General features: G+C 42.5%; 1 protein-coding gene across 2 annotated transcripts in view; it reads right to left on the bottom strand.

Annotated features, from left to right (window-relative positions):
* MPHOSPH8 (M-phase phosphoprotein 8) overlaps positions 1-16,089 on the bottom strand; it is a 71,822-nt gene that overhangs the window by 17,323 nt on the left and 38,410 nt on the right. Inside the window, exons 3-5 of one of the 2 annotated variants that reach the window (XM_080662149.1) lie at positions 7,950-8,799; positions 6,779-6,916; positions 2,171-2,428 (exon numbers count right to left, since the gene is read on the bottom strand). In XM_080662149.1, the coding sequence (XP_080518275.1) occupies positions 2,171-2,428; positions 6,779-6,916; positions 7,950-8,799 (1,246 nt within the window). The remainder of the gene's footprint in view (positions 1-2,170; positions 2,429-6,778; positions 6,917-7,949; positions 8,800-16,089) is intronic. The other variant, XM_080662148.1, reaches the window with a different exon arrangement.

The following is a 16,089-nucleotide window of genomic DNA, read 5'->3' as shown; positions in this document are numbered from 1 at the left end:
AGTCACAAGAGACAGTCATTGCCCTGACTCGCATTGTGGACCAAAGTGCTGTGCTGCTAAGAACACGAAGCCCCCTCACACTTGGGAGATGCATCCATCACCTACAGGAATTTGCAATGAGATGCCCCACTGGGATGAGGGTGACTTGGCATCCCAGGTGAGGGGAACTACCCAGTCTCCACTGGAACCCTGCTGTCCTGCCAGCTGACCAGTGGAAAAGCACCTGGAATGAATCATGCACCACTGAGAGAGAAGATGAGCTGGGGGTCCTGGTATGGCATGTTCTACTCCCAGCAGTACATCTCCTCACCCTGTGTGCCCCAGCTGACATGAATGGTATACACGTCCTGGTCAAGTTCCTAAAGTTGCCAACCCCCCTCTCTTCAAGGCCAGATTCGGTTTCCCATAGATGCCATAATTCAGCTGCCATCTCTGTTCCCTCCATTGTCCTGGAGGATGTTACAACACACAAGAAAGCCCCTACACTAAACTCACCCAAGCCTTGAATGTTAGCCAACAAAACACATCTTTAATGAATACTAAAATGTTCCTAAAGAGAGAGCTGTCCTCTGAAGCAGGATGGCCTTGGACATTATTACTGCTTCACAAGGAGGCAGACCTGTGCCATTGTCCAAACAGAATGTGTTCATACCATAAGTCTGCTAATGTATCACAATGAGGACACACATGAATGCACTGAGTGATCTGACCCCTAGCCTAGCAGACTTAATAAATCAGTGGTTCTAATCTTGGGGCTTAGTGGAAAAATTATTACTTGCTTTGGGAATCATTATCTTAACCTGTTATCGCTTGCATATGCCTGTACTGTTGCTGTGGTGTCTGTCTCCAATGCAACCAGACAGAGGCCAAAGGAGCCACCTCCATGCTGTGAAAAACCACGCTGACCCCTCAGGGCACATTGCGGAAGAGGAGGCATGTGACATTGTAAGAGCCAGTCATAAGGGGCGGAGTGTTGGAGGTGGTCATTCAGAGGACATGACCATCGACTGAACAGTGAGATGGACATAGGCAATTGGAGGATCCCTCAACCCTCCCATACCTGGAATGTATGTCCTCACCACCGTTCCCCACAGTGGGAGCCACTTCATGGATGCAGCCTTGATAGCAGAAGGTATTGTGAGACCACCTGGACTGAACACCATTTAGGCCTCTCTATAAACTTTAAGACTTGGCAGGCAGTTTGGAGATGTACTTGCCTCACATTCCCCCAAGATGAGCCTCTTATGTTAAGTTTCCTTGCTTATTCCACTTGCCAACTACCAATTTGGGGTGGCTGCCTTCCAGTCTCTCCCTGCCCTCTGTGTAAAGGGTGATTCAGATGTCACCTGGGGATGCCCAAGGGTACAAAGCAACATCTACTGTGTGTGTTCATTGCCTGGCATCCCGAACAGCAGAGTTGCTATTTGACATTTGGCCTCGGGGCAAGCCATTTCCTCCCCCACCTTGTCTATTGGTCCTAGCAATTGTCTCAATTTCCTACAAGCTAAGTAATGCATCTAAAAGCATGATTTACCTGATACCCAGGGCCTAATTGTTTTGTAGTAACAAGGCAACCCAGACTATGCACTCTGCCATATATTCTGTAACATTAATTCTCTTCAACTGTTTCAAGATTCAAATGATACAGTTTTATCAGCTTTATTCTGTCCTAGTTATAAGTACATATATATGCACTCTTTCTGTTACCCTCAAAGCCAGTGTGCCCAACATTCCATACATTGACCTCCCTCCTCAACCAATCACAACATCCTCAGGAGGGCATTTACAAACATGCCATTTAGGAAGTGTCATTTACTGCAAAGTTAAAAGGACAGAATACAAGTAAGCCTGCATTTGATAATTTTCTGAAAGAAATCTATTAGATATACAATCAGGCTACTTCGCAAGAGTGGTGAAGACAGAACACCTGAAATTTGTACAATTTTAAAATGTGCTGGTCACATCACAGGGACTTACAAAACTTTGTGTGGTCAATTTAAAAACCACAGAATGCCCTAAGTCTTCAATATAAAAAGCTGTTTATTCAGGAAATTGAAACAAAATTGTCTATGCCTTTATTTTCTGATCTTGAGTTACAATGGGAAAAAATGAGGTGAGTGAAATCATACTGCCCTGAAAAAATATGCAAACTCACTGCAAACACACTCACCAGTATTCTCGTCGGCTGGGCACATACCATCTAGAACATCCTGATCACCTTCTGCAGCTATATATGCCCATGTGTCAGCCTCATCTCTTGTATTCCTCCTTTCTTTAAGTACCTGATTGTTTTCCTTGGCTTTGTGATCTTCTGCAAAATTACAATCCAGTGGTGTTTCTTCTCTTTTCTGATTATTTTCAAGAAAATCATTTTTTTCTTCTGGAGTTAATTTAAATAAATCAAATGCATTTCTGATTTCCTTAAATGCTAGTGGAAAAAAATAAAAATGGTAATGAATAGGAACCACAATTTCTGTTGTAATCAAAAGAAAATCTGGGTTTGGGTTAAAGAAACAGGTATTTTCTTAATTTTTACTAATATCTACCTTGGTTCTAAAGCAGGGGTGGGCAAACTTTTTGACTCGAGGGCCACAATGGGTTCTTAAACTGGACCGGAGGGCCGGAACAAAAGCATGGATGGAGTGTTTGTGTGAACTAATATAAATTCAAAGTAAAGCAGCGGAGGGGAGAGCAAGAGAACCCTCCGCTCTTTCAGCTCTGCGGGCCGGTAGAACAGCCGAACGGGCCGGATCCGGCCCGCGGGCCGTAGTTTGCCCACGGCTGTTCTAAAGCATCATTAGGTTTGTAGTATCAAACCCATGAAGCTGTTTTAATTGGTCTTTCTATTGGCTGCTCAATGCTTAGAAAGGGTTTATATCCAAAATGAATGGCTGTTTTCCACTGTTATGAACCATTCCCAGTTTTGACAAGACAGTCTGCCTCAAAATAACCCCAGTCATGCCACCAACTGTCCTGCTTAGACAACTGCCTACAACTGTAACCTGAAGCTAACCTTGTACACAATGATCTCTGGGGTGAGTGGGGAAATAGAAGGGTACCATGCCAGCACACTGACTGTGCACCTGGTAAAATTTAGCTGATGCATGTGAAACTCCACAAAACTTTTTTTTTTTTAATATATTTTTATTAATTTCAGGGAGGAAGGGAGAGGGAGAGAGAGACAGAAATATCAATGATGAGAGAGAGTCATTGATCAGCTGCCTCCTACATGCCCCACACTGGGGATCGAGCCCGCAACCCGGGCATGTGTCTCGACTAGGAATCGAACCCTGACCTCCTGGTTCATAGGTCGATGCTCAACCACTGAGCCACACCAGCTGGTTCAACTTTTAACTAAAGATAAAAGTGAAAAGAAGACTGGCAAAGCACTAGATCTGACATAATAACCGAAAAAGGGGCAGATATACAGAACAGGCTGGGGCCACACCCAGCTGTGGCGGTTTAAAATTGGGAGGCATGGCCAGGGGAGGGATGGCCCTGACCTAGTAACTCAGTTGGTTAGAGCAGTGGTCGGCAAACTGCGGCTCGCGAGCCACATGCAGCTCTTTGGCCCCTTGAGTGTGGCTCTTCTACAAAACAGCATGGCCTGGGCGAGTCTATTTTGAAGAAGTGGCGTTACACTTCTTCAAATAAGTCTAAGTTTAAAAAATTTGGCTCTCAAAAGAAATTTCAATCGTACTGTTGATATTTGGCTCTGTTGACTAATGAGTTTGCTGACCACTGGTTTAGAGCATCATCCCAATATGCCAAGGATGCAGGTTTGATTCCTGGTCAGGGCACATAGAAGAATCAACCAATGACTGCATAAATAAGTGGTACAATAAATCAATGTTTCTCTCTCTCTGAAAATAAATTAATAAAACAAAACTGGGCCTTGGCCAGTGTTGCTCAGTGTTTAGAGAGTCAGCCGCACACCGAAGGGTCACGGGTTTGATCCCCAGCCCTGGTCAGGACATGTGTGGGAGGCAACCGATCTATTTGTCTCTCTCACGTTGATTATGTTTCTCTCTCTCTCTCTCCCTTCCACTCTAAAACTCAATGGGGAAAAAAAATCTAGGTGAGGATTAACAAAAAAAAAAAAATAAAAAATAAATATAAGAGAAGTCCCCATAACTTCTGGCTGGAAAAACCACCAGGGACTGTGGCTGAGGGAGATGGAGGGCTGCTTGAATCCCAGGCAATTCCTCTTAAAGGATCCATGCATGGACTTAGTCCAACTCACTCCGTTTAAGCTCCAGTGCTGGAGTAGCAGCTTGAAAGGAAACAGGGACTTACGAGAAGGAACTGAATTGTCTGCCATGAGGGCAAGAGCAGGGGAGGGGGCAGTTTTCTGTTCAAATGAAAAGTGCTGGCAGAGGCCATATCTCAGTCTCCATTAACCTGGCTCACACTCTTTACCACACCCTGGTGATTCCCTGAGACCCTACCACACCCAGTTTGTGGACCCACCCAAGCCATTTCCAGTGGCTTTTCCATACAAATGGCCTCTCTTGCCTCATGCTTCGAACTTACTGAAAACCTCTCAAACATGCAGCATCTGGCCTCTGCATATCTCATACCTCTTGCTAAGTGGCCTCAGGCCTAGCACTAACAACAGCCAACCTTGGTTCACAGCTTTGCCTCTCCTGGGCACCTCCAAGCCCAACACAAGTAGCAGCCATCTGCAGATTGCTCTATAGCTCAATGCCAGGTGGCTGACCTTGCATTTCCAGAGTCAGGGCATCCAGGGGACTGCTGCAGACCATACCAGATTGTAACCCTATCAACTCCAAAAGTGATACATTCAAGGGGCAGACTCATGGACATCAAAGCCCCACTGAAGCAAGTACTGCTTCATAAGATCCACTCCTGCACAGCAGCAGCTCTGCTGTAGTTGCAGCAGGGCCTCACAGCCAATCGACCTGGAAGTCCATCCCTCTGGCCAAAAACAATCAACACTCAACTACAACAGGACAGTGCACACAGCTCAGACAGGAGCACACCTGGAGTGGCCAGCTCCAGTGACTTAGGAAGGTGTGCCACAGGGCCCTACAGGACACCTACTACAAAAGGCCATTCTACCAAGTCCAGGAGACATAGCAGCTCTAATACATAGAAACAAATATATGCAGAGACGAAGAAATAAGTTCCAAATGAAAGAACAAGAGCAATCTCCAGATAAAGAACTAAATGAAATGGAAGCAAACAACCAACCAAATACAGAGTTCAAAACAATGGAACTTAGTGAGAACTTCCAACAACATGAAAAAGGACAACAAAACCATAATAAGGAATCAGTCAGAAATGAATGGTACATTTACTGAAATGAAAAATAATTTACAAGGAATCAACAGTAGTGTAGATGATGATGAGAATCAAAGAGCAATTTGGAATACAAGAAAGCAAATAACAACAAAACACTCCATCAGAACAACAAAAAGGAAAAAATCCAAAAATATGGAGATAGTGTAAGGAGCTTCTGAGAAAACTTCAAGCATACCAACATTTGCATCATGGGAGTACCAGTAGGAAAAGAGAATCAGGAATTAAAAACCTATTTGAAAAAATGACAGCCCTGGCTCGTGTGGCTAAGTGTTTAGAACTTCAGCCTATGCACCGAAGGGTTGCGGGATTGATTCCTAGTCAAGGGCACGGGAATTGAGCTGCAGATTAAATCCCCAGCTCTGGTCAGGGCATGTGCAGGAGGCAACCAATTGATGTGTCTCTCTTGCATCAATGTTTTTCTCTCTCTCTCTCTTCCTCCTCCCCTGCCCCACCCCGCCTCATCCCTTCCCTTTCTTCCACTCTCTAAATATCCTCCGTGAGGATTAACAACAACAACAACAACAACAAAAGACAGAAAATATCCCTAACCTGGTGAAGGAAATAGACATACAAGTTCAGGAAGCGCTGAGTCCCAAACAAGATTAGCCAAAGAGGCCCAAACCAAGACACATCATAATTAAAATGTTCAAGACAAAGGAAGTGTCTTAAAAGTAGCAAGAGAAAAACTGTTGGTTACCTACAAGAGAGCTCCCATAAGACTGTCAGTTGATTTCTCAACAGAAACTTCGCAGGTCAGAAAGGAGGTTGCAAGAAATATTCAAAGTGACAAATAGCAAGGACCTACAACTAAAATTACCCAGTAAACCTATCAGATAGAATCGAAGGACATATAAAGAGCTTTCCAGGCAAGAAAAAGGAGTTCACCACCAAACGAGCATTACATGAAATGTTAAAGGGTTTTCTTTAAGAAGAAGAAAAAAAAATTTTTTTAAATGAACAATAAAATGGCAATAAATATATACCTATCAACAGTTGAATCCAAAAAAAAATCAAAATAACAGAACAGAAACAAACTCAAAGATACAGAGAACATATTGAAGGTTGCCAAGATGGAAGGAGGGTTGGAGGAATGGGTGAAAAACGTGAAGGGATTAAAAGTACAAATTGGTTTTTACAAAATAGTCTTGGTGATGGAAAGTATAGCATAAGGAATATAGTCAATAGCATTCTGCTAACAATGTATGGTGTCAGATGGCTGTGAGATTTACTGGGATGATAACTTAGTAGTTATATAATATCTAATCAATGGGGTGTACACTTGAAACTAATATAATAATGTGTGTCAACCTAACTGAAAAATAAAAAAAAATGATTAAAAAATAATAAAATCTCCAGTTCTGTGACATTGCAGATTAGAAGAGAGAGTATCCCACAGTAAATTTAATTCCTTGTATAAAAGATGGAAATGGTAAATGGTAGTATTAACACTCACTGTTTAATCCCTTTGGCTCTTTGCGGCCTTCCTTGTCCAAATCATGTCTTTTTTGATATTTTTCTTTGGGTTCGTTTTTTTTGGTCTCTTTCTCCTGAAAGAGAAACATGTAAGACCCAGAACAGGAACATATAAGAGCTCATACCACCTGATACTGACACCTCTGTGTGCCATAGCACCTGACCCTCATGATTCAAAATCTTGTTCATATAAACTGCTTCCCCAAGTGAGATTATTTCTCAACAATAATTTACAAAACGTCAAATTCGAAACCCAACACCAATTTCCTCAAGTCTGTATTAAGAGTTTTTTTTTACTATCAAAAATAAAGAAAATTAAAAAAAAAAATGGTGCCCTACAATCCTACTAACCAAACATGACTTATTTCTGCACATTCTTACCTTCTGAACATTCTAATTTTGCAGATAACTTTGTTGTTTAAAATTCATTTTAAAAATTTACATTGCATAGATTTTTTTTATATCACTATGTTCATATGTATGTATGGTTTTCTTCACCATAAAATTTTGTTCTTTTGATCTCATGATTAATATTTCTGGATATATAATAGTTCTCCAATTGATACAACAGTTTCTTAACCATTTCCCTCATAGCTAGACAGACTGGTATCAGTTTTAGTGAAGATAACACTACTATAAATATATTTGTCTATATAACTCTTTCTCCCTTTAAAATAATTACCTTAAGTCTACAAAACTGGGAATAATGAATGAAAAAAATTCACCATTTTTATAGCCCTTCATAATGTGTAAAATAGTTTCATTTTGAAAACCCATATGAAAATAACTTTTTAAATAAGGGGGCAAATTACTTAATATATTTTTGTAAGAAAAGACTTTTAATTGTTAGTGTACTCTGTGCACTATTATTTGAGTAAAAAGTGGTAGATTCTTAAGACAATAGGGGGGAAATACGAAGTAGGATGTGAAAAGCTAAAAAAGACAACTGATGAAGCTGTAAGCTTTACAATACAATGCTACTAGGCACACTAAACGCCCTAACAGGAGAAAAATTGTTCCTATACTTCCACTGTTTCCTCATTATTTGTGAAACTTCCTGGCCACTCAAAAGAGCGCTAGCTAGATGGGAATATTGCTTACCCTGTAAGATTTTTAACACATAGTCCTTCAACCAAACCCTCCCAGAGTACTCACTTCTCCAGCAGAGTCAGTGGACCGAAGGCCCCTCTCTTCCCCACCCACCCTTGAGCTCTTTTGTGTCTGGGCCAGTCCCGATGTCAGATTATCTGACTCAGTAATACTTCTGCTTTTGTCTTGATTCCTCTGCTTTTTATGTGCATTTTTCTTCTCTAAAGAAAGGTTCTTATTTTCTAGCTTTTTGCTCTCTTTAAATTCCTCAACCTTTCTGGGTTTCTTTTTGTTTCTCCTTCCTCTGACATCAGCATCTTCATCAGCACTTCCGGAGCTGTCCAGGTGTTTATCTAGAACAGCATCTTGAGCTGCATCTAGCCCTGCTTTGTCTTTTCCACTTTTAATCTTTAGTTTCTCTTCTCTGTTGTCAGACTGTAAATCTTCACTGTCCCCTTCCTGAAAGGGGAGATCATTAAGTACATCTGATTCAGAGTCCAACTGAGATTCAACACATTTCTCTTTTCTTGTTTTTCTGTTTTCTTTGGAATCTTCTTTTATTTTAGTCTTTAAATCTCTTATTTCACCCTTTTTAACTTTCTTTAGTTCCTTAGTTTCTTTTATATAATCTTTTTTGGGCTTTTTGGATTCCTTTAGTTCTTCTTTGGCTTCTGAAATTCTTTTCTTTGTCCTTAAATCAAAAAATGAAATTTCAGAGTTCTCCAAGTCTGGTTTGGATTTCTCTTTTAGTTTCCCAGGCTTTGCTTTTTTCTTCTTCAGATCATCTGGACTTTTCTCTTCTCTCTGCCTTAATTTTTTCTTTTTCTTTTTTGGAGAAGTATCTTCTTTTGTCTCACTTTGCTGATCGCTATCAGAGTTTGCCTCAAATATGTCATTATTTAAAGATAATCTCTATAAAATAGAAAATATTTAAATACTCATTAACATAGTAATTCAGAAGGTATTGGAAAGTAGTACTAATAATATATTGTAGAAATGTCTTTTTTCTCCCCAGCAATTTCTCACTCCTTAAAATTACTTACCTAAACAGAAGTTGTTTAATATTACTTATATCTCTGATTTAGCAAATAAGACTTGGTAGTGATGATGAACTTCAATTTAAGAAAATAGATAAACACATACAGAGGAACAAAACTGTTAGCATTGCTGAAGGTCTGAAGCTAAAGGTTATGAACCAAGAGTTCAAGGTTCGATTCCCGATCAGGCACATGCCCAGGTTGAGAGCTCGATCCCCAGTGTGGGGTGTGCAGGAGGCAGCTGATCAATGATTCTCTCTTATCACTGATGTTCCCTCTCCCTTCATCTCTTATTCTCTCTTATTCTCTCTTATCACTGATATTCCCTCTCCCTTCATCTCTGAAATAAATAAAGAAAAAATAATAAACAACAAAGCAACTTCAAAACTAAAAAAAAGTCTTATGTATGGTGATGGTAGTGGTGATGGTGGTGGTGGTGGTAGGGAATGGGGTTGTACATGATTTGAACCTCAAAATACTCCAAAACACCAAGTAATTTGTATAGACTTTCTTGGTTGCCAAAAAAGTATTTACCAATCCAAACAAAATTTTGTTTATTTTTTTTAAGATTTTAGGTCCCAGAATGGTCATAAACTTGCTGTTAAACTTCAATGTTGCATATGGAATGAGCTAAGATGGCATCCAAATCTCACCTCCACAACTGATTTGTTATATACAGTTGATCCTTGAACAACTCAGGAGTGGGGCCACAGATTCCTGCACACTCAAAAATTAGAACATAACTTTGAACCCACCAAAACTTTACAGTCGTGCTTCAGTATCCAGGGGACCCCCACCTCCACAGATAAAAAGATCCATGGATGCTCGTCCATTATATAAAACTAGAGGCCCGGTGCATGAAAATCCATGCACTGGAGTGGGGGGGGGGTGTCCCTCAGCCCGGCCTGCCCGCTCTCACAGTCCAGGAGCCCTCAGGGGCAGGAGGCGACCTGGCGATTAGGGGAAGGCAACGCCCCCATCACACCTCTGCTGCTGCTACTGCCAGCAGTGCAAGCCTTGGCCGGCCCTGGTTACCTGAGCTTCGGGCAGTCCTGGGCAGCTACCATCTGAGACTTGCCTGCGCCTCGGGCCCGCCCTAGGTGGCTGGGGGGCTGAGGGCAGGTCCAGTGCACCTGCTGCACCCTCCCCATGCCGGCGGGGCTGAAAGGACTGGGTGCCGCCATCTTGTGGCTACAGGTGCCACCATCTTTGTGACAGCATGATGGTCAATTTGCATATTCCCTCTTTATTAGATAGAACTAGGTGCCCAGTGCAAGAATTTGTGCACCTTGAAAGGAACTGTGTGCTTCCAAGCTGTGGTGGGCACAGGGGCGGGTCTCGGCCCATCCTCTGTGCCCCCGCTGGCCCCTCTTGCCACGGACCCCAGTCCCCTCTCTGCTGGCAGCCCTGCTCCTGCTCCACCACTCTCACAAGCTGATGGCGCCAGCCCCACTTGCACCCCCTGACGTGTGAAGCGATTGGGGCTGGTGCCAGCAGCGGGTGCAAGCAGGACCGGTGCTGTCAGCAGGTGCGAGCCGCGGCTGCTGCCCTGATCACCCCTCAGGAGCAGGGGGAGGTGGAGAAGCCCTCAGGGGCAATCGGGGCCAGCAGCTGCTGCTTGCACCCACTGATGGTGACAAGTGATCGGGGCTGGCACCAGACGTCGGCAGCGGGTGCAAGTGCCGGGCGGGACTGCAGCACATGGGAGCAAAGAATTTTCAGTAACCACCAGAGGCTCGCCCTGATGACAGTGATCAGCGCCCCCCGCCTTGGTCTGGCGCCCCCGCTCACCTGCTCCACCATCTGGCCACAGCCAACACCCACCATGTTCCACACTCTGCCGCCTGCTGCCAACGCCTGCCATGTTCCGCATGCGCCCCCTGGTGGTTAGCACACGTCATAGCGACTGGCTGTTCTGTTGTTCTGCCTTTCGGCCTATTTGTATCTATATATATTACATATATAGATGGCATAGATCAATATATACACAGTAGGACCTCACATCCACAGACTCTCACAGTTGAATCCATAAATGAGGAAACTAATAGGGAGGGCTGGGCTAAAGGTATATTTATTGAGAAAATCCACACATAAATGGACCTCTGCAGTTCAAACCCATATTGTTCAAGGATCAACTGTACTTCAAATTAGGTATGGACTGGGAGACAGGGAGAAAAAGGTACTAATTAACAAATAAATGAACCTGTTTACCAAATTGATAATATAACCACACAAAATAATTAACCCACGTAACTTTAACACTAAACACCCTCAGTGAATTTTGTATGTACAAAAAAACCCTGCAACTAAATTTGGAATTTTACAGTAAGATGGGTGTAACAAATCGGAAGCTAATTCCTAATCACTGTTGTACTGAGTAAATTAGTACAGATAATGTTGATGGGAACCAGAGTATGAAAAGGGAGCTAAAACAATGACCACTGTGAATGAGAGGAGGGCATTGTAGTGACAGACTGAAATTATAGATATCAATATTAATTTATGATTTAAATAAAAAATGTACGTTTTCCTAAAAGGGCTTAGAAATAATGGTACCCTAGTAGCAGTGAATACATCTTGGCTTCTAAACCCTATTCCCCTCTAGAGAATGAGTGCTGGAGCAGAAAAGTTCATGGCAAAGCAAGGATTTGCTCAAAACTGACAAGGGAATATCAAAAGGACATAGGAGGTGGATGGAAGGGGATCCGACTAGACAAATTAGGAACCATTTTAGCATTAAAATGAATAATAACAGGAATACACATAACACATTGACTAATAAGATTCCATGAGTGTACTGACACTAAGAAAACTTGAGAGAGAAGGGCTGCCCTTATAAGACACAGATTGAAAAACACAGAATAATAAATAGGAAAATCAATATTTTGCAACAACACAGTAAAAGCTAATTGAGGCAAGAATCACCCAAGTATTTGAAAATCATGGGGTGACAGGTTGGGGAATAAGAGATTCTCACAGTTTCAAAGATTACAGTCAAAGCTTGGTTCTTGAACATCTACCATCTTGAACAATTCAGTTCTCCACCAAATAGTTCATGGGTAAAAATGTCTCTGCTGTTGAACAAGCTTCAGTTTTTTACCTGACAACCCTTTCCTACTCTATATTAGCATAACAAAAAGCATCTCTCAGGCCACAAACAAAGGAGAAAATGCTCCAGTATGAGTCAGTTTATGGCTAACATCTCAAGATAATGTGCTGTGAATATTTTTTTAAGTATATTTTTTATTGACCTCAGAGAAAGGGAGAGGGAGAGAGAGATAGAAACATCAGTGATGAGAGAGAACCATTGGTTGGCTGCCTCCTGCACACCCCGCACAGGGATTGAGCCCACAACCCGGCATGTGCCCTTGATCAAACCCGGGACCCTTCAGTCCACAGGCTGGCACCCTATCCACTGAGCCAAACAGGCTAGGGCATGCTGTGAATATTTTTGTGGGGTTTTTTTGCTTTTGTCGCTGGCAAATGGACAATTAGCACAATTTTAAAACAGAATGAGGCCATCAAGAGTGCTAATGTTACTAATGGTGTGAAAGAAACAATGATCTTGAGGAGAAACCAAGATGGCGGCATAGGTAAACACCTGAACTGCTGCCTTGCACAACAATTTCAAAACTACAACTAAAAGACAAAACGGACATCATCCAGAACCACAGGAAGGCTGGCTGAGTGGAAATTTTACAACTATAAGGAAAGAGAAAAGCACTCTGAGACTCAGAGGAGCTGCGGAAGTAAAGGCAGAGATAAGGGGGTGCGCGCGTGGAGAGGGCTGGCAACTGAGTACGTGGCTGGCTTTCTCAATCGGGAGGGAGACAAAAGCTCCCGAACGCTCTGAACTCCAGTTCCGGGCGAGACTCGGGGGACCCAGACTAATACGGGGAGAAACTGCACTGTCTGGCAGCGGGTGGAAATCGAGGGCGGCTTTCTCTCAGAGGTGCTTGCAGCAATTACCACGGGACACTGAGACCCAGGGTCACTTAGGGCAGGGCTGACAGAAAGCCATTGCTGTTTGCTCCGCCCCGAGACTCCGCCCCATCCAAGCTGAGAACAGAGGCTTTTGCATATGAATGGCCTGGTCCTTTGAAATCTAAACTTACCTTACAAACTGTAGCTGAGTCAGTGAAACCAAGAACATCCAAAAGAAGGCCCAAGGCCCCCCAGCACCTTGCATTGCTTCACAGCTGGGCCTCATCTGGGCACCTCCAAAACCCAAACAAAGAAGAGAAATCTGCAGATCTCTCCGTAGCTCCTGCTGGGTGGCCTCAGGCAGAGGCTAAATTTGCACCTCCTTGGAGATCCAAGAGCCAGTGTACCCAGGGGTCAGAGTGGGACCATCCAGATTAAAACTCCCCAGATCCATAAGGGACACACTCAGGGGGCAGACTCAGTGAGCACCAAAGCCCCATTGAAGCAAGTCTTGTCTCATAAGGGTGTCGACAGCACAGAAGTTCTCCCAGCGTAGACACAGTTGATCCTCACAGCCAATTGGCCTGGAGGTCAATTCCTCCCAGTGATACCAACAACAATCAAGGCTTAACTACAACGAGACTGTGCACACAGCCCACAAAGGGGTGCACCAAGAGTGTCCACCTCAGATAACTGAGGAGGCTGAGCCACTGGGACCTATAGGACACCTAGCACACAAAGCCACTCTATCAACTCAGGGAAGCAGCCAAAATGTGGAGACAAAGAAACAGATCACAAATGAAAGAAATGGAGGGAAGCAAACGACTGGATATAGAGTTCAAAACCACAGTTATAAGGTTTTTCAAGAATTTTCTAGAAAAGGCTGATAAATTTAGCGAGACCCTTGAGGATATGAAAAAGGACCAACTAGAAATTAAGCATACACTGACTGAAATAAAAAATAATATACAGAGATCCAACAGCAGACTAGAACAGTGGTCGGCAAACCGCGGCTTGTGAGCCACATGTGGCTCTTTGGCCCCTTGAGTGTGGCTCTTCCACAAAATACCATGGCCTGGGTGAGTCTATTTTGAAGAAGTGGCGTTAGAAGAAGTTTAAAAAATTTGGCTCTCAAAAGAAATTTCAATCGTTGTGCTGTTGATATTTGGCTCTGTTGACAAATGAGTTTGTCGACCACTGGACTAGAGGATCGCAAGAATGAAGTCAAAGATTTGAAATACAAGGAAGCAAAAACACCCAACCGGAAAAGCAAAAAGAAAAAAGAATCCAAAAATATGAAGATAGTGTAAAGAGCCTCTGGGACAACTTCAAGCGTATCAACATCCAAATTATGGGGGTGCCAGAAGAAGAGAGAGAGCAAGATACTGAAAACCTATTTGAAGAAATAATGACCAAAAACTTCCCCCACCTGGTGAAATAGACTTACAAGTCCAGGAAGCACACAGAACCCCAAACAAAAGGAATCCAAAGAGGACCACACTAAGACACATCATAATTAAAATGCCAAGGGCAAAAGACAAAGAGAGAATATTAAAAGCAGCAAGAGAAAAACAGTTATCTACAAGGGAGCACCCATACGATTGTCAGCTGATTTCTCAACAGAAACTATGCAGGCCAGACAGGAATGGCAAGAAATATTCAAAGTGATGAATAGCAAGAACCTACAACCAAGATTACTCTACCCAGCAAAGCTATTATTCAGAACTGAAGGTCATATAAAGAGCTTCACAGATAAGAAAAAAGCTAAAGGAGTTCATCACCGCCAAACCAGTATTATATGAAATGCTGAAAGTTATTCTTTAAGAAGAGGAAGAAGAAGAAAAAGATACATATCTATCAACAAGTGAATCTAAAAATCAAGTGAATAAAATATCTGATGAACAGAATAAACTGGTGAATATAATAGAATCAGGGGCCTCGAAAGGGAGTGGACTGACAATTATCGGGGGGAAGGAGTGTGGGGGGTGCAGGAAGAGACTGGACAAAAATCGTACATCTATGGATGAGGACAGTGGCGGGGGGGATAAGGCCGGAGGGTGGGGTGGGAACCGGGTGGAGGGGAGCTATGGGGAAAAAAGAGGAACAACTGTAATAATCTGAACAATAAAGATTTAAAAAAAGAAAAAGTAACAATGATCTTGCACATTATTCATGGTGGCCAAGACATGGAAACTACCAAGATGTCCTGTGATAGAGGATTGGATAAAGAAGCTGTGGTACATCTACACAATGGAATATTTTTCAGCCATAAGAAAGGATGAAATACTGCCAATTGCAACAACATGGATAGACCCTGAGAATATTATGCTTAGTGAAATAAGTCAGAAAAAGCTAAGAACCATACGATTTCACTCATGGGTGGGATATAAAACAAACTCATGAACACAAACAGCAGTGTGGTAGTTGCCAGAGGGAAGAGGGTGGGAGAAAAGGGGGACCTAATATATGGTGACAGATTTGACTTCTACATTAAAAAAAAAAAAAAAAAGAAAAGAAACAATAATCAATCACAGACAATTGAAGAAGCAGAAACACTGCTGATTTGGATAAATGAAAAGCACTTGGCTGGTGACAGCATTTGGAGGCAATGACATGTGAAAAAGCTAAGACACCGCATACTGACCACCTGGAAAGACAACCTGGAACGAGTGTTGACAGTGACTCGTTTAAGGCGAGTAGGGATTGGTTTAATAAATTTAAGAAAAGTGTTTATTTATAGGTTCAACAGTACTGTATTAAACATGTACTGTATTTAAGAAAGGTTTTAAAAACAGAATCATTTGGGGGTCTGGGATGAACTAATTCAATTTACATGATATCTAATGGGAAAAAAATGATTCGGTTTTCGAACAAACAACAGCCTTATGGAATGAATTAAGTTCGAAAACCGAGGTTCCACTGTACTTATTAAATGACTAGAGACCTAGCGCGCAAAATTGTGTGAGACCCAGACCCAGTGCACCGTGGGACCCAGCGTCAAGTCCTGCCGGCGCCACAGGACCCAGTGTCAAGTCCCACCGGCGCCGCAGGACCCATCAATGCACCTCCTGGTGACCGGTCTTTGGTCGTTACGGTGTTACGACCGCTGGGTTTTTATTATATAGATTTATTATCAGGTTACTTAATATTTTAAAAGTAAAAAGGTATTTTTAAAAAGGGTGAAAAAAATAATGGGCCTGATTATCACATAACTATAATTTATGATCAGCAATAAATTAGA

The sequence above is a fragment of the Plecotus auritus genome, assembly GCF_963455305.1.
Source record: "Plecotus auritus genome assembly, chromosome: 3".
Classification (NCBI taxonomy): Eukaryota; Metazoa; Chordata; class Mammalia; order Chiroptera; family Vespertilionidae; genus Plecotus; species Plecotus auritus.
The sequence above is the reverse complement of the archived record's forward strand: the minus strand, read 5'-3'. Positions and strand labels throughout refer to the sequence as shown.